We start from the raw sequence: 27,022 nt of genomic DNA on the forward strand, positions 1-27,022 counted from the left end.
AGAATGATGAAGTTATCCCTCTGCTCTCTCCTTCTATAAGCATGTTCCTAATCAGCACACCTGATTGGTTCTGCCTATCTTTCTTTTCCATCTTCTCAACCTTGTGCTGCTTCATAGAAGTATGACAGCACCTTAAATTCAAAAACGTGCATTAGTTGCATAAAAAAAATCTGATGATGTACTATATTAATAATTAGCTATGTAGCTGTGTCTTTTATATGTGCCTGGAGTTCTGCTTTCATCCTAACATAGTGAGATAAAGAATAAAAGGTCTAAGCCTGATTGGATGGTTGGAAATATCTCTGATTTAAAAAACTGATAATTCAGTACCACAAATTCTGTAAATTGGGCTAAATTCTTACCATATGCTAATGTTCTCTTTTCAAGTAAGTATGTGTTCAAGATCAGCATTTAAAATAGCTATGCTTAAATAAAAAATCAAAAAAATATATTTTTGGCTTTCTCTGGTTCCAGAGCTTTCTGGGTCAATAATCCGATCGGTCGTCGGCTGAATATTTACGGCCGACAATCGGTACGTGTGTACGGGGCTTAAGTTAGCATAACTGCCAGACAACTAGCATTTTAATGGGGAAGTCTCAGCAATGGTTTCATCCTCCACTGAGTATACCGTACTTCTGAATTTTTACAAAGAATTGGCTTGCACGTTGATTCTTACTGCTGTAGATGTAGCCAGCCACATGGGACTTTGATCTACCTCCTCTGGCGCTGTCCCAAGCTCAGAAGGTATTTGTAGGGGGTGGTTCTAACCCTTAATGGTATTTTTGGTACACACCTGGAAGTTGACTCTCTCACACGCATTTGATTAATCCTTACTTGATGATTGGCTAAAAAATAGGATGTTGGCTTTAAAATGGGAATCTGCAACGCCCCTTCCATCTTTGCTGGAATGGGTGCGTGAGCTGAACAGATGTATTTCTTCTAAAAAACATAGCTACTCACTTCGCAATGCAATGAATACATTTGACCTGCTATGGTCTTACTGGTCAGATGTTATGGACCACAGCACCGTTTTACATATTAAGTCTGCCTTCACACTAAGAAAGTCACGTGAAAATGTGTATTTGTAGTAATGCATAATTCCTTTTAATTTGTAATGGGCTACAGATTGTTCTATTCAAATTGGTATGTTATATTTATTTTGCTTTTTTGTCTTATCTGAAATGTTGTTTTCAATGAATTTGCTTTAAATCCTGCTTAAAATATCTGTGTTTCCCCTAAAAAAGATATAATAATTTTGGCTACAAAAAACACACTAGGGATTTTTTTCAGGGGATGTCTTATTTATTTACAGTATGTATGTAGCAGGATTTTCAGGCATTGGGCCTGATATGGGTCTGCCATTGTTACCGGTAACACTTCCAACACATTTAAGTTGAAAACCCAAGTGTGAGAGCTGAGAGAATGACCATTCCGGTGTAACGTTAAAAAACCATACCCAGTGGAGAAACCATACCGTCGTCACTTCCGGTCTGAAACAGCTGAGCAGCGCAGCAGTGCGCATGCTCAGAGCCACGGATACGTAAATGAACATGAAAGAATTTGCATGCTCGGTGGGCATGAAATTCTCACGGCACTGTGTCTAATGTAATACTTGCGGCGGGTACATTAAAACACTTCGGCTGCAACATAAATCATTTCCTCTGCTTTCGCTGTAACTTCCCTCATCTCCGGTAATAAATATAAAAGCGGCGGCGGGTGTATGAGATGTAAATGTGACGGGGATCGTGGCTCCGTGATCCGCTTTTATATTTATTATCGGAGATGAGGGCAGTGACAGGGCGAAGAGCGGAGATGATTTATTTTGCAGATAAGCTGTTTTAATGTAAGCGCCGCAAGTTTAACTACCGTGAGAAATCCATACCCTCCGTAGCTGAACCGGAAGTGACGAGGGTATGGTTTTCTCACGGGTATGGATTTTTCACGGAACACCGGCATCTTTGGTTTGTTTTGTTTATTTTGTAATGGGGATGGGAGAAGGGAATGAGTGGGATACTCCTCTGGCTCAACTAAGTTTCACTGGGACACTTTGTAGAAAAAATGGCTGTTAGCTCTGTTCTGACGTCAGCTGAATGCCGACCAACGCTTCCTGGCGCTTGAAAATACTGTTTTGCTGAATTTTGGTGTCAGGAGTCAAATGTCCTACAGTCCTGGATCTTCTGTTTAGCTCAAAAGTCCGGCGAACAGCTCCCTCCAGCCCTTCACTAACTGAGGTAGCTCCTTGTAACTGCTTGTGCTGCTGCAACCCTTAACACTACACTTAACTCTTCAGGGCCCAACTGCTGGCGCCCCCTCTACACTTCAGGGTCCTCTAGCTAGGCACCCCCTCTGACACTTCAGGGTCCCCTCACTAGCACCCCCCTTGACACTAGCTGGCTCCTGGATCCCTGGGACCTTCCCCGGAGTGGTCTCCTCTATACTTCAGGCAGACCCTCAGGGGCAATTCACAGTACTCATGAACTTGGCATGCTTTCCTGGAACTGAACCCATCTATCTCCACTGGTCCTCGGCACACCAGATCCTCTCTGCAGCTCAGCTCAGCTCTCTCTCTGGACTCTCAGGCAGCCACCTGAGACACCCAATCCTTCTGACAGGAGGAGAGACAGCGGTACCCTCCCTCCTGGGACTCTGCTTCCCGCCAAAGATGCTGCGTCATGGGTTCCCCTCAAACTTATACCCACTCCCAGAATCCTCTGGTGCAGAATCTGCCTTCTGGTGTAGATACAGGCCTGAATGAGCCAATGACTGGGCTTCCTCCACTGCCCAATGAGAATCCTCTCATGGATACAGTGGGGAGACTCCCCTCTCAGCAGCCACACCTGGGAGACATGGCAGCCCACTAAAAATCATGGCCCTGCTGTTAAGCAGCCAAGGCCCACTATGCTTTTACCTAGCACCTACCCTGTAGGGTGCTACATGTACAATAATCTTCATTTATTCAAATACAGTTATGTCATCATGACGATCTTAAATCGGTTGTAACCCTTTAAAATCCTTTAAACCAGATAGACAGCACATTGCTTGTGCTGTGTCATTTACCCCTCTCTATGTTCTAAAAGACCTGGAGTAAAACAATAAAAAAAGTTGCTGCTTCCAAGTGAGTTAGCGCTTTTTTACAATAAAATGTTTTTAAAAAAGTTCCTGTGTCCCCTGTCTTCTCTCCCTCTCTCCCCCTATCAGCTCAGCAGTCAGCATCATGATATTCTGTAATCCCAAAAATAAACTTTGGTTAACGTATCGTAAAATTAGGTAATCAGTTTTGTAAAAAGATTATATAATGTGCAGTGTGTCTCCTTTTGTAACTTTATAGTGAAAAAAACCTTATTTACAGCGCTGCAGGGTGCTCACGTGATCCGCTGGAGTTCTTCTTCCCCGCCCTGATCACTGAAGAGTGAGAGGATGCTGACCTCAGCCGGGAGGAGAGGAGAAGCTCTCTGGCAGGTCACTTGAGCACCCAGCGGCAGTGCCATCTTAAGAGCCTTATAGGTCCCTGGGCAATGCAGTGCACTGGGGCCCCCTGCCTACACAATCACGCACGAGAATAAAAATGTATATAGTAGGGTATATACTCCAGGTAGTAGTTGTACTCTCTTGTAGTATATAGTGTTCCCTGTAATATGTATATAGACTATATACACATTACAGGGAACACTATATACTACAAGAGAGTACAACTACTACCTGGAGGATATACCTTACTATATACATATTACAGGGACCAATATATACTACAAGAGAGTACAACTACCTGGAGTATATACCTTACTATATACATATTACAGGGACCAATATATACTACAAGAGTCTTTGTAGTATATAGTGTTCCATGTAATATGTATATAGTTAGTAAGGTATATACTCCAGATAGTTGTTTCTTGTCTTGTAGTATATATTGGTCCCTGTAATATGTATATAGTAAGGTATATACTCCAGGTAGTAGTTGTACTCTCTTGTAGTATATAGTGTTCCCTGTAATATGTATATAGACTATATACACATTACAGGGAACACTATACTATACTACAAGAGAGTACAACTACTACCTGGAGGATAATTACCTTACTATATACATATTACAGGGACCAATATATAGTAAGGTATATCCTCCAGGACAGGTAGTTGTCTGTCTCTTGTGTCATCGATTCGATCCCATCATTGCCATGAGAGAGTTAAAAAAAAATATAATTTAATCAATCAGCCTGGCAGGCTGTGGCAGCCTTACCTTTACAACGGCTGCACATGGCGGAGGCGGAGCCAGTCTTCTAGGGTCGAGACGGAGCCGGAGGAGAGGAGTGAGGAGGACGAGCCGACGAGGAGGAGGATCCTTCTCCGAGTCCTCCGCTGCGGCGCTGTGCATCCTGGGTCTGCTCTGCTAACGTCACTGGTTGCTAGATGCCAATCGGGCTGGCCTTAGCAACCAGTGTGCACTGCAGTGCAGACTCGAGCCACGGCCGCGCCGGCGGGCGGAAAGCAATAAGGGGGGGGGGGCCAGACCACCAGGGACATGCCACCATCCATGTCAAGGCCAAGGGGGGCCCCTGGGCAACCGCCGGGCAGGCAAGGTATTTGCTACAATAGGAGACACACTGCACATTATATAATCTTTTTACAAAATAGATTGCTTGTTTTTACAAAAACTTTAACTAGGGCTTATTTTTGGGGTAGAGCTTATATTGCAGCCATTCTTGAAAATAACGCTAGGTCTTATTTTTGGGGTAGGGAAACAGGGTAGAATGTGAATAATTCATGAATGGAAGCCTGTGCATGTGTCTCAGTGCTGATTTCCTTTGACATAAACTTGGTCTTAGTTTCTCTAAGTATTGTAGACCGCATCATATTTGAGAGGGTCAGCGACACTGGCACAGCAGAAGCCTGTTAAAGGTGTATTTTTCTTGAGCACATTTCTGGGATATATTTGTAGCGTTTAATCTAAAGTGTATGAATAGCCATTTATTGTGTATGAATAGACATTTTTTTTTCTTTTTTCAGTTTTAGATCGAATAGGGAAGGGTAAAACACCCGTTAGTTTTTTTTTTATTTATTTATTTTTTCTTACTGTCTGTGTACCATTGGGGAAATTTCTCTTCACTTCTTGTCTAAGCCCCCGTTCACACTGGGGCGAGCTGTCAGGCGACCTGGTCAGTTGAGGACACGGAGGCCAGCTTGCTGGCCTGCTCCTTAGCATCCAGCTGTATACAGTGTGTTTACAGTGTGTTTAACCACTTTTTAGACCGGAAGATTTGACCCCCTTCCTGACCAGGTCCTATTTTGCTATTCGGCACTGTGTTAATTTAATGGACAATTGCGCGGTCGTGCGACGCTGTACCCAAATAAAATTGACGTCCTTTTTTTCCCCACAAATAGAGCTTTCTTTTGGTTGTATTTTATCACCTGTGCGTTTTTAAATTTTTGCGCTATAAACAAAAAAACAGCAACAATTTTGAAAAAAAAAAAAACAATATTTTTCTATATAACATTCCCAGAAAAAAAATTTAAAAATCCAAATTTTTTAACATTTTAGGCCAATTTGTTTTCTGCTACATATTTTTGGTAAAAAAAAAATCGCAATAAGCGTATTTTGATTGGTTTGCGCAAAAGTTATCGCGTTTACTAACTACGGGAAAGATTTATGTCATTTTTATTGTTTTTTTTTTTTTTTTACTAGTAATAGCGGCGATATGCGATTTTTTTGAGGGAGTGTAAAATTTCGGCGGACAGATTGGACCCCTAACTGACATTTTTGACACTTTAAATATGCACTGTTACTGTAATAATGACACTGGCAGGGAAGGGGTTAACCCTATGGGTGATCAAAGGGTTAAATGTATGCCTCATGCTTACTGACGTGTGGGGGGATGGGGTTCTGGGACACAGACAGAGATCAGAGCTTCAGCTATGCTGAATCCTTTGATCTCTCCCTTTCTGTCACTGAGAAGATCCGCCTGCTTTGTTTACATAAGCAGGCAGGTCTTCTCACACTTTCCCCGACGATCAGGGAAGAGAGGGTCTAGGTCTACGTCGCTGGACCCAGGGGAGCCGCACTGCCGGAGTAGGATTACTGTCGGCAGTCGGCAAGTGGTTAACCACTTAAGCCCCGGAAGATTTTACCCCCTTCCTGACATGGGGTTTTTTTGCGATTTTTTTACAGCGTGACTTTAACCGACAATTGCGCGGTCGTGCGACACTGTACCTAAACGAATTTCACGTCCTTTTTTTCCCACAAACAGAGCTTTCTTTTGGTGGTATTTGATCACCTGTGCGATTTTTTGATCACGCGCTATAAACAAAAAAAGAGCGTAATTTTTGCAAAAATAACAATATTTTTCACTTTTTTTTATATAAAATTCCCCCCCAAAAAAAATGTAAAAATCAAAATTTTTTAACATTTTCGGCCAATTTGTTTTACGCTACCTATGTTTGGTAAAAAAAACCACAAAAAGCGTATTTTGATTGGTTTGCGCAAAAGTTATCGCGTTTACTAACAAAGGGAAAGATTTTTGTCATTTTTGGTGTTTTTTTTTTTAACGAGTAATGGCGGCGATCTGCGATTTTTTTTGCGGTACTGCGACATTGCGGCGGACAGATCGGACCCTTGACTGACATTTTTGACACTTTTGGGGGTACCAGTGACATTACTGCAGTAATCAGTGCTATGTATATGCACTGTTACTGCAAAAATGACACTGGCAGGGAAGGGGTTAACTGTATTGGACAGGGAGGGGTTAAGTGTGTCCTAGGGGCGTGCTTCTAACTGTGTAGGGACATTGCTATTGGTGTAAAAACGAAGATCAACGGTTCTACATAGTAGAACCGTCTGATCTTCATTTTTACACAGGGAGAACTGACAGGCGGCTTGTTTACATAAGCCGCTCTGTCTTTCTCCCGCTGTACCGGCGATCGCAGTGTGACCGGCGGACATCGGGTCCGCCAGTCACACTCCCGAAATCCTCCGTGAACGAGCCGAGGCGGGCGCGCGCCTCGGCGGGCGCGCGCTCGCCCGCTATTGGCTCTAGAAGGAGTGACAGGCGAGCGACGTAGACCTACGTCACTCTGCCTGGCCGGGGCTGACTGCCGCAGTAAATATACTGTGAGCAGTCGGCAAGCGGTTAAAGAGAAAAAGATAAAAGAGGAAAAAAAATTTAAAATGCATGAAAACTGCATTCAAAAATGCATCAAAAACGAGAGTTTAAAAACGCACCGCAAAAAGTTCTGGTAAAACACATAAAGTACAGCCTGAATAGATGTGAACCTAGACTTAGACAGTTGTCTCCAGAACAGGTATCCCCATTGAAAGATTTCCTCTTGTCTTTATGTTCTGGGGACAACTCAAAAACTTTGGGTTTCACTTTTCTTTCTTTCTCTGTGAGATTTGTCACCAGCACAAATAAAGGGTAACTTTTCCCCACTCTATCCAAAACTTCACTTATTTATTTGTTTCCTAGAAATAAACGTTAATGTAAGGCTATAGTTTTCACTTTGCATGATTGTTGCATCATATTTTAATAGGTTGTTACACAGATTTGTAGCCTCTTGTTGTATGCAAGTATGATCTGTTGTATATTGGATGAAAGGCAGAAACCTATACACTAACCCTTATTTGTAGTTAAAAAACATGCACGATTGATTCTGGAACCTAATCTAAAAGTAGATGGAAGGAATATATGAATTGGCTTCTCTGTCCAATTTTCAGATGTACAGTATGTCTAAAGACCCAGAAACATACCTGGCAGGTGGAAACATTTGAGTTCCCGTCTGGACCACCTTGGTCCTGTTTAATAATAACAATGACATCACTACTTAACAAGTGGTGGGAAGCTAAACAGCGTACATTGACTCACTAAGGACATCCCTATAGGGCAGAACAGGACTTGCGTGATGTCATCTCACTAGCATTGCAAAGTACAAAGTGCACCTTGCCAGCCTTGGGAGGAGGCTCGGACACACTTATCAAACATAGTATTATTCTAGCCCTTTAAACATGACATCATTTAGACACTGATGATCAAGGCATTGTCCCCACACTGATGACAATGTGCAGCTCCTGGATATTGACAGCAGATGATGATGAAACAATCAGATACGCTTGCCACAGTGCATGTCATGGGCCCTAAATCTACTCCAAAGATGAGGATAGTGGAGGAAAGAATGGGCAGTGTTGGCCAATTTTGATTAATGTGGCAACCCTTCTTGTATAAAGAACCCAAATAAAATTTTTAGTCAATATTAAATTAAAAATATTTTCTAGTTTTCTGAATCAAGTGGCTATTGATGTGTTCTTCTTGTATCTCTGTAGACTTCGTTCTGGACCTCATGTTTGTTTCTCAGGTATGGGCAGTGGATGCTGTCCAGGATGGACGATCTCCCCAGGCACTGGACAATGCCTTCAGCGTAAGTCTCATTTAACCTATTTTGTTTTAAACTACTCCAATTTTTGGAAGAAGCAAGTGGTTTAATGTTAATTTTTTCTCAGGTTCTTAATAATAAATAAAAAATTCAGCAGTCGTGCTTGCTTCGGCAGCACGTGTGCTGAAGTTGGGGCGATGCAGGGAAAATTAGCGTGGCCCCTGCACAAGGATGACACGCAGGTTCGTGACGTGATGCGTTCCATATTTAAAAAAATAAATAAATAAAAATTCAGCAGTCAGATATTTTTGAATTTCTACCAATCTACTGCTCTACCAATTAGACACAGCAAACCAGCAGTGTACATCTCCCTGTTTCTTCATTGTCCCATCAGCAGGATGGTGTTGCTGTGTTCTTAACCCAATTGTTCTGCTTCTGCCATGGCAGTCAATGACCAGGTATGTTGTCTGGTCGAGCTGTAGTAACTTATGTTCATCATTTTGCATGACACAATTTATGCAGTGTGGTTTAGTTAGTCTTTCTTGGATTCAAAATTGAGCAAGAGACATGATATATGTTTTTAAAATATTTTATAATATTCACAAAATACTTTATTGCAAGATCAGTTTTGTCAAAGGCCTGGTTCACACCTATGCATTTTTTGGTGCTTTTGTTTTTTTTTGCAGAAATGCATTACAGTCCATTTAACATGGTTTCCTATGGGACACATAAACATCTATGCTTTTTATAGCCGCTGCGTTTTTATAAAGGGTCATGGACTTTTTGAACAAACCAAACGGTGCACTTTTGCTTCAATAGACTTCAATAGAGACGCTGAAAAAACCATGTAGTGCGTTTTTGATTTATTTTTGACATGTTTTTGATGCGTTTTGCATTTGTTAAGATGCCCAACGACAAACTGGCCAAATAAAGCAAAAAAAAAAAAATGCACGAAAAATGCATGTGCAAAAACACACTGCAGAAACGGACCAAAAGTAAGCTGAGAAGGTGTGACCAGGCCTTAAGGTAAAAATGTTAGTGTTAATGTAAATGTTTTTATTCATTTTTGGATATTAATATAACATTTTTGTTATGTTTATGAAATAAATTCCCATAACCTGTCTATCATAACCGATGTATCAAATTTAATTGATACAGGAGTCCGAAGCTAGTGAAGGGGGACGGCAAGGGAGGCAGAGGGTTCTATTCACTGAGGTTCCATTTGCCAAGTTTCAAAAAACAGTAAAGCATACTAGTACATAATAATAGTAATAATAACTGCAAATAAGGTACTTGTAAAGGTGCCAGTATATAAGGAAATGTTGGGTTGATGAGTTTTTCTTATTCAGATATATGGAATTTATATATACCTTTTAAATATATTTATAAAAAAGCATAAGGATAGATTGTTTTTCCTCATATCAAAACTGGCCACACGGGAGACAAAGTATTTTGCTTTGTCTTGTGGTGGGGCAGCAGTGGGATTGCTCTGGAATAGCCACCCAACGCAGTCCCACAGCACCTGGTGTCAATGGACCCTCAATTAATGTAACCTCAGTTTATGCATTTTTTCATTCTATGGTCAGTTTGAATTGCACAGGATTGTGACCAGTTGAGGATAAAAAGACAGTTTACCATTAAAGATTTTTCCAATCTATTTATACTAGAGATCGGGTCTCCATGTAAAAAACCCGGAAGTGATGTCATGACATCACTTCCGGGTACTCGGCGGCAAATTAAAAAAAATGCGAGCATTCAAAACAGCCAAACTCTGCGTTTTGAAAGCTTTTATGTGCAGAGGAGGGGTTTGGGGTCTTTTAGATCCCTCCACCACAGTAACTGGAAAAAAAAAAAAATGTAAATGTCCAAAAATATTGGCCAATATCGGCCGATACCCATATCCGATGACCAAAATAACGGTATCGGCACTAAAAAAACTATATCGGACAATCACTTATTTATACTCATCAAAAGTATTACACCTTTCTGTCCAATTTCATGGCATACAGTACATCGACTTCATTCCCAGCAAAACAATGATGCTGCCTGTACTCCCAGAGTTTTTCTATACACTGTGTGTAAAGGAAAGGCTCTTGGGATCTGTAGTTCTGGGAGATATGCCTATGTCAATAGGATGTGGGCTTTCAGCAAAGGCCCTTGCAAGAAATTTAGAAGCCTTGTGATAATAAAATCTGAAACATGCTGAAACATACTCTGGAGGGGTAAAGGAAGATTTGGGGGTATATTTGGGTAAACTCTAGGCACATATAAAAGACAGAAATGAATGCAGCTCTGTGACCATCAATACATCATTAAAGTGGTTGTAAAGGCTGAAGGTTTTTTTTTTTTTTTTTTTTTTTTTTTACCTTAATGCATTCTCTGCATTGAAATAAAACTAAAGGAAAAACTTTTTTCTTTTCATTTTGGACAGAGTAAAGTAGGGCTATCCCCTGTAATGTTAATTTATGCCTTCTGTGCCCCATTGGGGAAATTTCCCTTCACTTCCTGTCCCATAGCCAAAACAGGAAGTGAGAGGAAACCCTTGCAAATTAGGAGAATCCTTTGGGGCCCCCCCAGGTCACCAGAACTGGTGTCCCCATTGAAAGATTTATCCTCTATTCTTCTTCTGGAGACAATCCAAACTTTGGGATTGAATTATGCTAGCAATCAGATTAGGGATATCTAATAGCAGAAAACAATATTGTGGTGGAAAACTGTGGAATAAAGCTGAATATTGCTGCAAAAGCTGGTTTTGTTTTATGTTTTAATGGGTTATTCCAGTTCATCCTTTTTTGGCTTTGGTGTTCTGCTTAAATGGAAGCACCTTGCAAGAAACAGTTGTTTGCACATTGATAGAGTCTATATACAAATAATTAAAAACAATATAAGGGCTCATTCACGTGGGTTTGTGGCCCGTACAGCTTGAATGAGTGCCTTGTCTATGCAGCTGGAGCTGCCCGGAGCCCCGTGCAGACAATCCATGTTTCTTTATGGGAATGCAGTGACTGTAGGGATGCAGCCGCTCATCCTAATATGACAGGCGTGCAGGGGCAGGTAAGTGGCCCTGAACACACTGGGGTTGATTTACTAAAGGCAAAAATTCTGTGCACTGCAACTGCACCCATAAGTGCACTTCAAGTGCAGTTGCTCTAGATCTGAGGGGGACATGCAAGGAAAAAAAAAAGAAGACAGCATTTTTGCTTGCACATAATTGGATGATAGAAATCAGCAAAGCTTCCCCTTCGTTTCAGAGCTTCACCTCAAATTTAGAGCAACTGCACTTGTAGTACACAGTATAATTGCCTTTAGTAAATCAACCTCATAGTCTATGTTCAACCGTGCGTCCCCATAGAGAAACATAGGCTGCCTAGAAGCAGCTCCAGTTGGCTTTAGTAGCATAAAGAAGGCACTCATTTACGATGTATGGGCCACAGCTCATGAATGAGGTCCTAATCATCAGTTTACAAATTTGTAAACAAAAAAAATCCAATAACAATTGTCCTTTTTACCTACTAAAAAAGTATGATGGAAAAGGAAATTCTGCTTTATCTTGTACATAATGTAATGGGTACATAGCAGGTTAACCACTTTCTGCAAACCGACATACCTGTACATCGGCTTGAAGAAGTGGTTGTACCGGATGATGCTTGCAGCTGCAGGCATCACCCCGGTACAGTTTTTTAGAGGCGGCGGTCGACTTTTAGGAGATTATAACTGATGTGGCTCAGTAGCCACTCGGACGTTATTCCAACAGCAGGAAGGGATACCCCCCACCTTCCGCGGGTCTCCTATCCCACCGCACGTCCGCCGGCTGGTTGGAGTCTTGAACAAAGCCATATTCTGCTTCGATCTGGTCTATGAACATGCAATTCAGAGGCGACGTCACAACGTCACTTCCGGTTTACTCAGCTGCCAATGGCGCCGATTTATAAAAAAAATCAGTATTCAAAAATGCAGATTTTGGCGTTTTGAATACTTTGAAGTTCAGTGGAGGGGTCTGGGGTCTTTTAGACCACCGATCGCTCCATAAAGAGTACCTCTCACTGCCTATTACTGTTACAAGAGATGTTTACATTCCTTGTGACAGTAAAATAAGTGATCAGATTTTTTTTTTTTTAAAAAGTGTTAAAATAAAAAAAAATGTTAAAGTGCCCCCATCCCCGTGAGCTCACGCACGAAAGAAAACGCGAATGCAAGTCGCGCCCGCAAATGAAAGCGGTGTTCAAATCACACATGTGAGGTGTCTCCACGATCGTCAGAGTGAGAGCAATAGTTCTAGAAAAAAACCTCCTCTGTACCTCTAAACTGGTAACGGTTAAATTTTAAATCGTCGCCGGAGATATTTAAGTACCGTAGTTTGTCTCTATTCTATTAATGTGCACAATTTTAAACCGTAACATTTTAGGTATCTAATTACTCGGCTTGACATCATCTTTCACAATATACAAAATAATTGTGCCAACTTTACTGTTTAGTTTTTTTTTAATTCAGTGAAATGTATTTTTTCCAATTAAATTGGGTTTGAAAGACTGCTGCGCAAATACCGCGTGACAAAAAATATTGCAACAAACGCCATTTTATTCTCCAGAGTCTTTGCTAAAAAGTGTGTATATAATGTGTTAGGGCTCTAAGTAATTTTCTAGCAAAAAATACTGATTTTTCAGCAAAAAATACTGATTTTAACTTGTAAACAACATGTGTCAGAAATAGGCTTGGCCCTTAAAGCGGTAGTATCCCGCTTTTTGACACTTTTACCTACAGGTAAGCCTATAATAAGGCTTACCTGTAGGTACAAATAATATCTCCTAAACCGGCACGGTTTTGGAGATATTTACAGTGCATGCAGCCGCTCGCGCGAGCGGCGCATGCGCTCTGAAGGTCCGGGGGAACCTTCAATTATGTTTGCCGGAGCTTGCCGGAAAAATCACTCCCGCGCGCATGCGCGGGAGTGACGTCATCGCGGCTCCAGCCAATCATCGCGCCGGAGCCGTCTCTTCCGGCCAAGCAGCGCGCCGGAGCCGCAGAACCCGGAAGAGACGGTGAGGGATCATGGCAGCGCCCGCAGCGATGTCCGGGGGTCCGTGTCGGGGCTTCGTTTTAAGGTAAGTTACACATAATGGGCTAGTATGCGATGCATACTAGCTCATTATGCCTTTGTCTTGCAGGTTTTTTTTTTTTTATTTTTTTTTTATAGGGTTTACAACCGCTTTAAGTTGGTTAATAGGGGGCCTGGATCTTCTGTTCTCCTTGGCCCAGGAACTAATGTCTCTTCTGTACCCCTGTAGCTTCTGCTGATATTTTTCAACAGACCTGGCACTTCTTCTCCTTTCTTGCAGCACTGTGTTCATTTGGCTGCGGCAGTGGGTACTGTATCGCCCCCAATGTGTGTTCCTGCAGAGATGGACATCAAGGTGTCACCTGCACTGGTAAAAGATATAAGATGTGAGACCTTTTGTGTTCTGTGATTGATGTCATCCAAGAGTTTAAGCCTCTTCTCATTTCAGATCATTACGCCACTGAGTATGATAAGGATATAGAAGACAAAGGTGAGATACGAGATATATATATATATTATAGATAAAAAATGTAAAACATTACCAGACAATGACAGTTGGCAGGAATTAGCCCTGAAGTTAAAAACAAAGTAAAGGTAAATCAGAGATGGGCATAGAACCATTACTAAAGCAGGTATTTGCTGTTACTGTTTCTTCAGCAAAATGATTTATTTTTAGATTTTATTCAGACGGGTGTACTGTACCATGCACCTGTACAGAAGCCCTGTTTACCAGCACAGAAGACACAGGTCTTCTGTGCAGCCATGTGCAGACACCCTATTTAAATCAATCACAGGTAGATGACTGCATATATCTCTGTGTGCATCCCCGAGTGTACATCCAGGCAGGACCAATGCACGGTTCAGAAAGCAGACTGAGCTGTACATTAGTCCCGTACTGATGTACACTTGGAGATTCACTTAGAGATCTGAGCAGCTGTCTGCATTTCATTGTTTTAACAGGCTGCATGCATGCATCTACACTTAAAACCAGGGCCCTCTGTTTAGGTGTATGGAACAGTTCACCCATGTATTTGCCAAAATGCACCAAAAAGACCAAAAAATTTAAACTGGAGTGCCAATATGAAAATTAGTAAGTCCAGGTTCATATTTATGTGGGCTGCGCTTGATGCATTGTTCTGGCTTGTTTTGCAGTACGTAGTATTTTTAAACCCCTCATTTTTTGCATGCAGTTTTCATGCATTTTTTGTTTCATTTTCACTGTATATAGCTGGTTGCTAAGGAGCGGGCTGGGAAGCCAGCTGCCGCGTCCTTAACAACGGATGAGTCATCAGCTGTCAGCTGAATTTTAAAAAAAGAGAATTGCTGGCATTGGGGAATCGGGGGAAAAAAACGTAGGGTTTAGATATTATTGGGACTTTTTAATTGGAATTACACATGAACTTTATAATTTATTAATAACATTGGGATGTATATGTTAACAGATATATGATGATTTTAAGTTCTGCTGCACTTTTTTGTGTTTATATTTGATTTGCATTTTGGTTGTTGTGAAATTACCCACACAGTGTTATAGCTGCAATCACACAGGATTACACAAAGGTTATTTTGCCAACATTGGAGTGTTGATACAAGTTTACCTACACCAGTAGGTTACACACTTGTTTATTGTTTATTATTTTTGGGTGGCGTGGATTATTATTATTAGGGCTCTTTCACACGGAGCAGACCGCATTGCGATCCGCTCCGGCACTTTTTTTTTTTCACGTTTGCGGATGATATACGGACATAATGTATGTCTATGGGCATTGCGGATGTCCATATGATGACATCGCTAACATCCGATTTTGCATCCGTTCCGTTTTTTAAAACGGAACAAAAATAGGGTTCTGTTTCGTTCCAAAAAACGGAACAGAACTGAAAGGACGAAAATCGAATGTCAGCGGATGGTCATCCGTTGACATCCACAATGCCATTGACATACATTATGTTCGTATATCACCCGCAAAAAAATAGAATGATATACGGACATGCGGAACGCCCGTGTGAAAGGGCCCTAACGTTTCTTATGCTGGCCATCCTGCACTTGACCCCTGGAAGGTTTTACCCCCTTCATGACCAGTCCATTTTTTGGAATACGGCTCTGCCGTGGGACGCTGTACCCGAATAAAATTTCTGTCCTTTTTTCACAGAAATAAAGCTTTCATTTGGTAGTATTTAATCCCGTCTGTGGTTTTAATCTTTTGCGCTATAACAAAAAAAACAGAAAATTAAAAAAAAAAGTTTTTACTTTCTGCTATAAAACACACCCAATAAAAAGTGTGAAAAACCTAATTTCTTCATCAATTTAGGCCAACATGTAATCTGCTACATATTGTTAGTAAAAAAAAAAAAAATGCCAATAGGAGTGTATAGATTGGTTTGCGCAAAAGTTACAGCGTCTACAAACTATGGGATATTTTCTATTTTTAATTTTTACCAGTAATGGGTTCTATAGTGGGACTGCAATATTGCGTCAGACAAATCGGCCACCTAACTGACACTTTTTGGGGACCAGTGACACTAATACAGTGATCAGTGGTAAAATATATGCACTGTCACTGTACTAATGACACCGACTGGGAAGGGGTAAACATCAGGGTCGATCAAAGGATTAAATATGTGCCTAGGTTGTGCTTACTCACTGCGGGGGAGGTGCTTTGACTAGGGGAAGGCAAAGATCTGTGGTCCTGCTTAGCAGAAACACAGAATCAGTACTTTCCTTTCTGACAGAATGAAAATCTGCCTTGTTTACATGGACAGATTGTCGTTCTGCCTGTGTCCTGTCTAATCTGCGGGTGCCGGCGGATATCAAGCCTGCGTTACTTGCCGCTGGGCTCCCGCTATGTATGATCACAGTGGGAACGGGTCGCTGGTGGTGCGCGCCCTAGACCCGGAAGTGCCAAATCATGTACTAGGTATGTGATCTGGCAGAGCAGCCTCCCTGCCGCAGTAAATGTACGGTTGGCGGTCCGCAACTGGTTAACCCCTTCTGACTCATCAACTCAGAATGAGTAAGCATTTTACTGTAAGAAAAAAAAGTAGTTTGACATCTTAATCGGCATACTTGTTCCAGATATTGAAGCATGGAAAGTGTTACTGTCTATTTACTGACAAAATCATGGAACATATTCTGTGCTCACGATTTGGAATATAGTAAATTCTATTTTTGTTGCTGTCTGTATCCCCACTGGGAAGATTTTTTCCTTACATCTTGTTCCAATGCAGTGGTCACTGGGACATAAATTGAAAAAACCAACATTTTACAGGAGGCTAGGGGAACATTTCCACAGGATACATACATACATACAGTAAATTCTGGTCACTACGATGGTATGATTCCCCCTCACAAATGGCAATTATTTTTAATTTTGTCATAAGGACAGGAAGTATGAGAAATATGTCCAGTGGGATGCAGACCTTAATAAAAACCTGACACCAGATCTAACTGTTTAACAATCCCCCCCCCCCCCAAAAAAAAAAAAAAACGTCTCTCTACCCACATTGGTCTTTGTGTTTGTCAGTAGGAGTGTAGTATGATTGTTAGACTGTAAGCTCCACTGGTACAGTGACTAATAGAAATGGTTTATGTTCCTCTGTAAAGCACAGCGGAATTAATTGGCACTATATAAATTTATAAATAAATAAAATACTTATGGTCCAGTTGTTTCCAACTCTACATGCCATAATGAGGTCACCTTCAGTAAAACACTTGCTCCACCAGGCATTTACCACCGGAATCGTTTAACTCATAAACTTAATTTTCCTGGAATGTAGATTCCTGGATTAACATAAAAAACTAGATTTGCCTCCTATTACAAATTTAATACAAATTAAATGCACCTGTTGTCCTGTTATACACAGTTCTACAATCTAACACAACTGAAGTTGTAACAGAAATGTAGAACTAGTACAATTAAAAGTGAAGTTTAGATGTGGCAATTCTTGCATAGCTACATTGGTCCAGCTTAGGTAAGGGTAGGTATGTATGTGCCATATCCGTGGGATCCAGTTGCTTGGCATGGGACCTGGAAGTTAGGAACAATCACTGTAGTAGCAGTGTCTACTATTGTGGTTTCCAGCTTTCCAGCTTCTCGTGGATACAACAGGTGTGTGTGTGTATGTGTGTATATATATATATATATATATATATATATATATATATATATATGTATATATATATAGTGTGTGTGTGTGTATATTATATATATATATATATATATATATATATATATATATATATATATATATATGTGTGTGTGTGTGTATATGTATATATGTATTTATATATATAGATATATATATATAGATATATATATATATATATACACAGTATCTCACAAAAGTGAGTACACCCCTCACATTTTTGTAAATATTTTATTATATCTTTTCATGTGACAACACTGAAGAAGTGACACTTTGATACAATGTAAAGTGAGTGTACAGCTTGCATAACAGTGTTAATTTGCTGTCCTCTCAAAATAACTCAACACATAGCCATTAATATCCAAACAGCTGGCAACAAAAGTGAGTACACCCCTAAGTGACAAATTGGGCCCAAAGTGTCAATATTTTGTGTGGCCACCACTATTTTCCAGTACTGCCTTAAGCCTCTTGGGGATGGAGTTCACCAGAGCTTCACAGGTTTCCACTAGAGTCCTCTTCCACTCCTCCATGAGAACATCACGGAACTGTTGGATGTTAGAGACCTTGCGCTTCTCCACCTTCCGTTTGAGGATGCCTCACAGATGCTCAATAGGGTTTAGGTCTGGAGACATGCTTGGCCAGTCCATCACCTTTACCCTCAGCTTCTTGAGCAAGGCAGTGGTCAACTTGGAGGTGTGTTTGGGGTCGTTATCATGTTGGAATACTGCCCTGCGGCCCAGTCTCTGAAGGGAGGGGATCATACTCTACTTCAGTATGTCACAGTACATGTTGGCATTCATGATTCCCTCAATGAACTGTAGCTCCCAGTACCAGCAGCATTCATGCAGCCCCAGACCATGACACTCCCACCACCATGCTTGACTATAGGCATGACACACTTGTCTTTGTACTCCCCTCCTGGCTGCCGCTACACATGCTTGACACCATTTGAGCTAAATAAGTTTATCTTGGTCCCATCAGACCACAGGACATGGTTCCAGTAATCCATGTCCTTAGTCTGCTTGTCCTCAGCAAACTGTTTGCGGGCTTTCTTGTGTATCAACTTTAGAAGGGGCTTCCTTCGGGGACGACAGCCATGCAGACCAATTTGATGCAGTGTTCGGCCTATAGTCTAAGCACTGACAGACTGACCCCCCCCCGACCCCTTCAACTTTTGCAGCAATGCTGGCAGAACTCATACGTATATTTCCCAAAGACAACCTCTGGAAATGACGCTGAGCACGTGCACTCAACTTCTTTGGTCTACCTGTTCTGTTAAACCACAGTATGGTCATGGTCACCGTGCTGGAGCTCAGTTTCAGGGTCTTGGCAATCTTCTCATAGCCCTGTCCATCTTTATGTAGAGCAACAATTATTTTTTTCAGATCCTCAGAGAGTTCTTTGCCATGAGGTGCCGTGTTGAACTTCCAGTAACCAGTATGAAAGACTGAGAGCGATAACACCAAATTTAACACACCTGCTCCCCATTCACACCTGAGACCTTGTAACACTAACAAGTCACATGACATGGGGGAGGGAAAATGGCTAATTAGGCCCAATTTGGACATTATCACTTAGGGGTGTACTCACTTTTGTTGCCAGCGGTTTAGATATTAATGGCTGTGTGTTGAGTTATTTTGAGGGGACAGCAAATTTACACTGTTATACAAGCTGTACACTCACTACTTTACATTGTAGCAAAGCGTCATTTCTTCAGTGTTGTCACATGAAAAGATAGAATAAAATATTTACAAAAATGTGAGGGTGTACTCACTTTTGTGAGATACTGTGTATAATATATATATATATATATATATATATATATATATTTATAAATAGATAGATAGAGATATATATATAGTAACACCTGTGAGGCAGGGTGACCTGGAATTTGGATGTGTATTACAGATATTTATACACGCCTCTTGACGTGTGCTCCTGCCTTCCCTCCTGCCAATTGGATCACGGCTGGGTGTCTGTGTGGGGGCCTCTCCTCATCCTCCTCGCATCTGATGGAATAGGATCTCTGAGTCCCTGTAGGAGTCTCTCTGAATAATATGGATATATTTCCCATATCGACAATCCAGTTTTGAGGAATTTATTTCTAGCAGTTCTGGTTTTGTCTTCTTTGGGATCATATTTGATTTTAAAATTGACATTGTGAATTCTCTTCAGTCAATATTCCCTGAGGAAGCCATCAAGGTGAAAGGCATTGGATACCCTGACCCTTTGCAAACACCTGGGGGCATTATTTTCATGTACCTGTGTGAGGCTAGGCTGGGGATGGTGTGAATAAGAGGTTCTCTATTTTCACTCATGTACTTCTTTACTGTACTCTTGACTGTATGGTATTTTATTATTGGTATGAATAAAATGGAATTTTTTACATAAGTGTGTCATTGATGTCATTCAGAGTGGGTTTGTCCAGCATCGGTATAGCCCCACTTGTCTTTTTAAATCGTTTTCTGTTACTCTCTTGGGGTGATGGTGCATGACTTGATTTTTGGTTCTTGACAAGAATTTTAATCCTTCTCCACTCTATCTAAAACTAAAAAGACAGTTTTGCCTTTAGTTATACTTTAAGTGCTGCACATACAGAATATTTTAATAATCCCAAAGGGAAATTGGGAAATTTTTGCGACACCGACACACTTAACAAAGACAACACAAGGTCACAAAAATGAACAGAGCAAGATACAAAAACACAACAAAATTACCAATAACAGCTATTAGGACCATTAGCACCACATGTATAGGCTGCTGTCAGCATATAGGGGGTCTATGGGTCAGTGGGATTTATAAGTATTTGGGAAACTACAGTAAGTGCTTCATTTAATACCTAACTTTTTTTTTACTTCTGGCACCAACATTTTTGGGCCTTTCTCTTGCCAAAAATGCCACAAATCCCTAAATACTTGTATTTTGTTCATAGATTACACAGACTGGCTCCTGAGCCAAGGGTTTGTATATTGTACTCATTGGTGGTTGCTAAATGTTGTTTAAAATAGTTCTGAGTAAGTGTCAGCTACTTGGGTACTCTTTACTCTCTTCATATAATGTATTGCAGGGTTTTCTCAAAGTTGCCTATCAACACTGTGTGATCAAGGCTGCAAAGTGATCAATGGTATTGCTATGTGTACCTGTTTCCATGGTTACATCCTTGGAAAAGATGGAAAAAGTTGTTACGGTAAGTTGGTGGATTTCATACATTTGTTACAGCATTTCCTCTGTTTTAGACAAAGACAATTCAGTTTATATCACATCAATTCTCTAGTAAAGTAGTAACACATAATTTTATCACTGTGTATTTTCTGCATTTTTTTAAATTCTGTAGATAATATTTTAAACGTTTTTATTGCAGGGGGTCACATTTGTTTACTACATGCATTGTTCTTCTTATATTTTCAGTTTTTGCTGTATTTGTTTTTTTTGAAAATTTGTTTTTATTGAATTTTTGCACACAAAAAACAGACAAGACAATGCCACGCAGAGCAACAACCACCCTCAGTGACAACAGGTCAAACCCCTCCCACACCACCCCCCACCCACCCCCCCCCCCACCCCAGGCTCCATCCAGCACGTCCAGTGGAAAAACAAAGCATCCATCAGTAATAAAGATACCCCTCAAGACTGCTCCAATTATCCAGTAGTAAGGTCATAGAACATTATAGATTAGTCCAGCACAGAGCCCACTAGCAGCAACCCCATGGCTTAGTCAATAAAAAAAAAAAAAATAGAGAGACTTCCATACATGCAGTTAGAGCACAATGAACAGGAATATATCACCGACCGGCATGGCCATCCCCCCCCCCCCAGACAGTCCCGAACAGTAGCACATAAAACACTAAAGCTGATCTACGGAGGTCGAGGCCGGAGAGTCTATCCATGTTTTCCATACTTTATCAAACTTGCGGGGGCACCCCCTACTGAGATACGTGGCCTTATAGAGCGGAGTCACTTTATTAACCAAGCCTTTCCAGAAAAGGATCGTGGGAGCCAAGGGACTCTTCCAGTGTAAGAGCAGAGCCTTGCGCGCATAGAAAAGCAGCAAGCTGACCAGAGTACGAATGGCCCTCGCAGGGGCTAAGCCATCCACCAACCCCAAGAGGCAAACCTCCACGGAGCTGGGGACCGGAATCTTAACCACCTCCACAATACAAGCTAAGACGGATGCCCAATAGTCCTTGACCACCGGGCACCCCCAGAAGATGTGACTGAAGTCCGCCGGTGAATGGGAACAACGCCAGCACTCCGCCGAGGCCGTCTGATAAATACGTGCCAGCCTCGCCGGCGTGTAATAAATCCGATGCAGAAATTTAAAGTGAATCAGACGGTCCCTCGCAGAGACCAGGTAGGCGAAGGGTGAACTCCACATATCATCCCAGTCATCACCATCCAGGTCAGGCACCTCCTCCACCCAGCGTTCCCGACATCTACGTACAGCAGGCGGAGTGACAGCGAACAATTCCCTGTACAATTCTGAGAGAGGCTTCCGCATACCCGCCGCTTGGATCGCTGTTTCAAGAGCTGAAGCTTTAATCACAACCCGAGAGGAACCGAATTGTGCCACAAACGCATGGCGAAGTTGGAGATAGCGAAAAAAATACCCATTTGGAAGATCATAACGCGCCTTCAGGGCATCAAAGGAGCACAGCTCCCCACCAGAGACAATATCCCCCAGCAACTTCACCCCCTTAACGGCCCAGATGGTAGGATCAGGGATCGAGGCAAAATGAGGAAACTTGGGGTTCCACCACAATGGGGAGGCCGGGGAAACACCAGTGGCTCCTGGCTCCACCAGCAATTGCATCTGTTCCCAGGCTTTGATGGTAGAACGCATCGTTCCTGTCAGCTGAAATGTAGCCCTGGACCCTCGATGCAGTAAAAGGCGAAGACTCTCGTAGGAGCCCAAAACAGCCGCCTCCAGCACCGTGGCGGAGTCCCCATCGTCCCCTGCAAGCCAGCGTCGCGCCACCACCCCCTGCCCAGCCAGGAAATATTTATAAAGATCAGGTAAAGCCAATCCCCCCTGACCCCAGGGCTCCTGCAACACCTGCAGACCAATTCTAGGAGGAGAGGTACCCCAAATAAAGGAACCTATCAGGCCATGAACGCGGCGGAAGAAAGAACGCGGGACCCACACCGGGGAATTTCTAAGGAAGTATAGAAAGACAGGGAGAAGTTTCATTTTCACCAAGTTAATGCGCCCCAGAACCGACAAAGGTAAGTCGCGCCACACCTCCGCCCTGCGTTTAAAGACCTCCAGCAGTGGGTTAAGATTCAGAGTAAGATAATCCGCCACCCTCGCCGACACCCTGACTCCCAGGTAGGTGAACTCCGTCACCCATTTCAATGGTAGCGCCGCATCAGCTGCAGCAATGGCACCAGGATCAATAGGGAGCATAGTGGATTTATCCCAATTCACCCTTAGGCCGGAAAACTTTGCAAAAGTGTCTAGGATATTGAACACCGCCCGCAGAGAAGCATTGGGATCCTTCAAAAATAAAAGCATATCATCCGCATAAAGTGCCAGGCACTCCTTAATGGAGCCCACTTCCAGAGCCCCCACCTCCGGAGATGCACGCAACGCAATAGCCAAGGGTTCAATCATCAGAGAGAACAAAAAGGGCGAAAGAGGGCAGCCCTGCCTAGTCCCCCTACCTACTGCAAAAAATGGAGACAGGGAAGATCCAATCTTCAACGCCATACGCGGGGAGGAATACAAAAGGGAAATCCACTTGCAAAATTTAGGACCAAACCCCATGCGCCTCAGCACCACCCCCATGTACCCCCAATCCACCGTGTCGAAGGCCTTGGCAATGTCCAAGGACACCACCACCCTAGTGCCAACGGAGGCATGGGACACCTGCAAATGAGTAAACAGACGTCGAAGGTTGGTGTCCGTGGACTTGCCCGGCATAAACCCGGTCTGATCAATGTCCACCAGGGAAGGCAAGACCACCGCCAGCCTAGTAGCCAAGACCTTCGTAAGTATCTTGAGATCCACATTGAGTAAGGCAATGGGGCGGTAGGAGGAACACAGGGTGCGATCCCTCCCCGGCTTGGGCAGGAGAACAACATACGCCTCGAGCATGGAACCCGGCAGGGCCCCCTGATCGAAACACGCAGCATACAATGCCTGGAGCCTGGGAGCCAGGGAGTCTGAGTACTGCCGATACCATTCCACCGGGAACCCATCAGGGCCTGGCGATTTATTGGAGGGAAAGGATGAGATGGCTCTCTCTATTTCCTTCAACGTGATGGCATTGTCCAGCCACGCACTGTCCTCACCCTCCAAGACCGGAACCGGCAAGCCAGATAAAAGGCGCTCCAACTCCTCCAGGTCATATGCAGGTAGGGGGGAATAGGTGTCAGAGTAGTAATCCATAAAGACCCGGGAGATCTCCCCCGGGTCCCTAACCAGTTCCCCTGAACTAGACTGGATGCACGGAACACTTACCGAAGCCCTCTGATCTGCCACCAAAAAGGCCAAAAGCTTACCATTCTTGTCTCCCTTCTCAAAAAGTGACTCCGCTCTATGTTTAAGGTTGGCATGCGCAAAATCAGTATCCAACAAAGCCAAACGCCTCCTGGCCTCCTCCAGGGCCGCATAGGCCGCCGGTCCCGGAGTGGCCGAGTATTCATCTTCCAACCTACGGACCTCCAGCAGAACAGCTTCCCTGTCAGCATTAGCCTCCCTACGAGATGCCTTAATCGCAGAGATGTAATGACCCCGCATAACCGCTTTGAAAGCATCCCACAGGACCACCCCTACCGTGGACGAGGCATTATCTTCCCAATATGTAGGCATCTGGGGATCCACCTGTTGCATCACCTTGTCAGTTTGCAGCCAACCCGGCGAAAGGCGCCATGCACCCCTAGTTCTACCCATTCCCACCCGCAGAGTCAACAGCAGTGGGTTGTGATCAGAGAGGCCACCCGCCAAATATGTAGCATCCTGGACCAAAGCAAGACAAGGCCCATTAGCAAAAGCCAGATCTATCCTGGACGCCGTTCTGTGCACCCCAGACCAACAGGAGTAGCCACGTACCCCAGGGTTTTTCCAGCGCCACAGCTCCGTAAGCTGAGCCGCGGAAGACCAGGACACCAGTTCAGGAGACGACAGTCTACCCGGGTTAGAGGAGTCCAGCCCGCCGTCCAGAACAGCATTGAAGTCCCCCGCCATAATTAGAGGAAGATGCATATAAGGGGCCAAGGTCACCAGGAGATCCACCAGAATCTGAGAGTGGAACGGGGGAGGTAAGTAGACACTCACCAGTACCACCTGCCGGTGAAAAATCTCCAGTAGAACAATAACATACCGTCCGCCAGGATCCGTAATTACCTTTTGAATCGAGCAGGGTGCATTTCTACCCAGCAAAATAGACACCCCACGGGCATACGTGGAGTAAGTGGCATTGAAGATCCTCTGAATCCAAGGCCTCTTCAAGGCAAGCACCCTGCTCCCATCCAAATGCGTCTCCTGGAGGAGGATAACATGCGGCTGAACAGATTTAATGTACCTAAAAATGGCTGTGCGTTTCACCTTGTCATTGAGACCCCGCACATTCCATGACATGATTTTAAGTAGCTCAGCCATAGAACAGCAGAGGGACATATAGCAGGAGGGAGCCGGAGGACCAAGCACAGCCCGAGGACCAACCTGATCCCCCAACTCCATCCAGACATTCAGCAATACAGACACATAAGTAAAAAAGAACAGTGACCACCGGATGGAGCCTGGAGCCAAAAACAAAAAAACATCCCTGCTGTGATACCCAAACCTGGAACAAAAAAAAGTGCAACAGGGTACCCAGCCTAATCCCAAAACCCAGCAAAAATTTCAAAGGCATGGCTGCAACATAAAAACCGCAGCCGGCGTTACTCTTGTCCACCAACGGCAGCCCCAAAAAAGGGGGGGCCGCTAGATAGTCATTCCTCAAAAAAAAGGAAAAAAACCTAAAGAGAGGAAAAATAGAGTCAAAACAAAAAAAGAGAAAAATGTCAGTTCAACAACGTGTAGCACACAGAGCTCCAATGACCTGTAGACCAGTCCACAGCCCCAGGAATAGAAGCATGGATCCAGCCCAGGGCAACCCAGGAAACTTCAGGGCAGGATCAACAATACAGGAACCGTAGATGTCCCCCCAGCAGCAATTGAGGAGGCAGACCGTGCGTAGACAGGAGCTGCAAATAGGGAGTACAGTGCAGCAGGGCCCCAAGAGCCCCATATCATCCAAGATAGCAGGTGCATCAGAGGAAATTAAATGGAGTCCAACCAGTCAGCAGCCTCCCCCGCCGAATTGAAGAAAAGGACAGATCCCTTGTAATCCACACGCAAGCGGCTCGGGTACATCATACCATATTTCAGGCCCTTGGTTCTCAGGAGTTTGCGCACTTCAGTAAATGATCTGCGTTTCTTCTGCGTTTCCACAGAGAAGTCAGGAAATAACATTATCTTGCTGTTCTCAAACTGCAATTCCTCCTGCTTCCTGGCCTCAGAGAGGATACGATCCCTGTCACGGAAGTTCAAAAAGCGGACCAGAAACGGGCGCGGGGGGGCCCCGGGTGGCCGAGGTCCCGTGGGAACCCTATGGGCCCTCTCCACCACATATGTCGGGGGAGGGGGAGGCAATTTGAGTAGATCACAAAAGAACTTCTCAGCAAACAATGTAGAATTAGATCCCTCAGCCTTCTCTGGCAAGCCGACCACCCTGATATTGTTGCGACGCTGTCGGTTCTCAGCATCCTCCATCTTGTCCGCCAAAGCATTCACCTGGGCCTGCATGGCAATGATTTGTGCCGAATGGGAAGCGGTAACATCCTCCACCTCAGACACCCTGCCCTCAGTCTCAGTCAGGCGCCCCCTGATTTTATCCAGATCATGGCGGATTAGGGTACATTCAGAGGCCAGGTGGTCAATCCGGAGCATCAGGGCAGTTTTTGAGGCGTCTATAGCAGCCAGTATGGGAGCAGTAATATCCCCCCCTCCATGCGACCCCCCATTCTGACCAGCGGTCCCCGGCAGAGACCCCCCGGTACCTGAGTCCATAGGCTGTGCCATAGGAGGGTCCCCGGCCCCCGCGGACATCTTTCCCGACTTCAAGAAGGCCTGGGCGCCTGTGGCTGCAGAGGAAGAAGATGAGGCCTGGACCTGCAAGATGGCGGCGGCCGCTTTCGCGCCTCGCGGCGGGACCGCTCGTTTAGGCCGCGGGGTCGGTGCTGAAACCCGGGATTTTCTCCCCGGCATCCGTGCCCCACCTGTGCCCGATGCGGAGGAGGGCAAAACCGCCGCGATCCGAGGCACAGGGGCCGTGGATGGAGCCGGATAAGATCAGGATGGTGGAGAGCTCTGCTAACACACGTCCGGCGCCGTCTACATCCCGGCCACGCCCCCAGTTTTTGCTGTATTTGTAAAAGTCAACTGACATACTGTAGATGAATTCCAGATATGGAATATTT

The 27,022-nt window shown here is 43.7% G+C and overlaps 1 protein-coding gene across 1 annotated transcript in view; it reads left to right on the plus strand.

Moving 5' to 3' along the window:
- The window catches only part of VWCE (von Willebrand factor C and EGF domains), a 127,890-nt gene that overhangs the window by 12,384 nt on the left and 88,484 nt on the right, over positions 1 to 27,022 (plus strand). The window contains exons 2-5 of the mRNA XM_082269705.1: positions 8,312 to 8,406; positions 13,698 to 13,787; positions 13,866 to 13,907; positions 20,628 to 20,747. Coding sequence (XP_082125831.1) covers positions 8,312 to 8,406; positions 13,698 to 13,787; positions 13,866 to 13,907; positions 20,628 to 20,747 — 347 coding nt within the window. The remainder of the gene's footprint in view (positions 1 to 8,311; positions 8,407 to 13,697; positions 13,788 to 13,865; positions 13,908 to 20,627; positions 20,748 to 27,022) is intronic.

Source organism: Pelophylax lessonae, assembly GCF_965119305.1.
Source record: "Pelophylax lessonae genome assembly, chromosome: 10".
Taxonomy (NCBI): domain Eukaryota; kingdom Metazoa; phylum Chordata; class Amphibia; order Anura; family Ranidae; genus Pelophylax; species Pelophylax lessonae.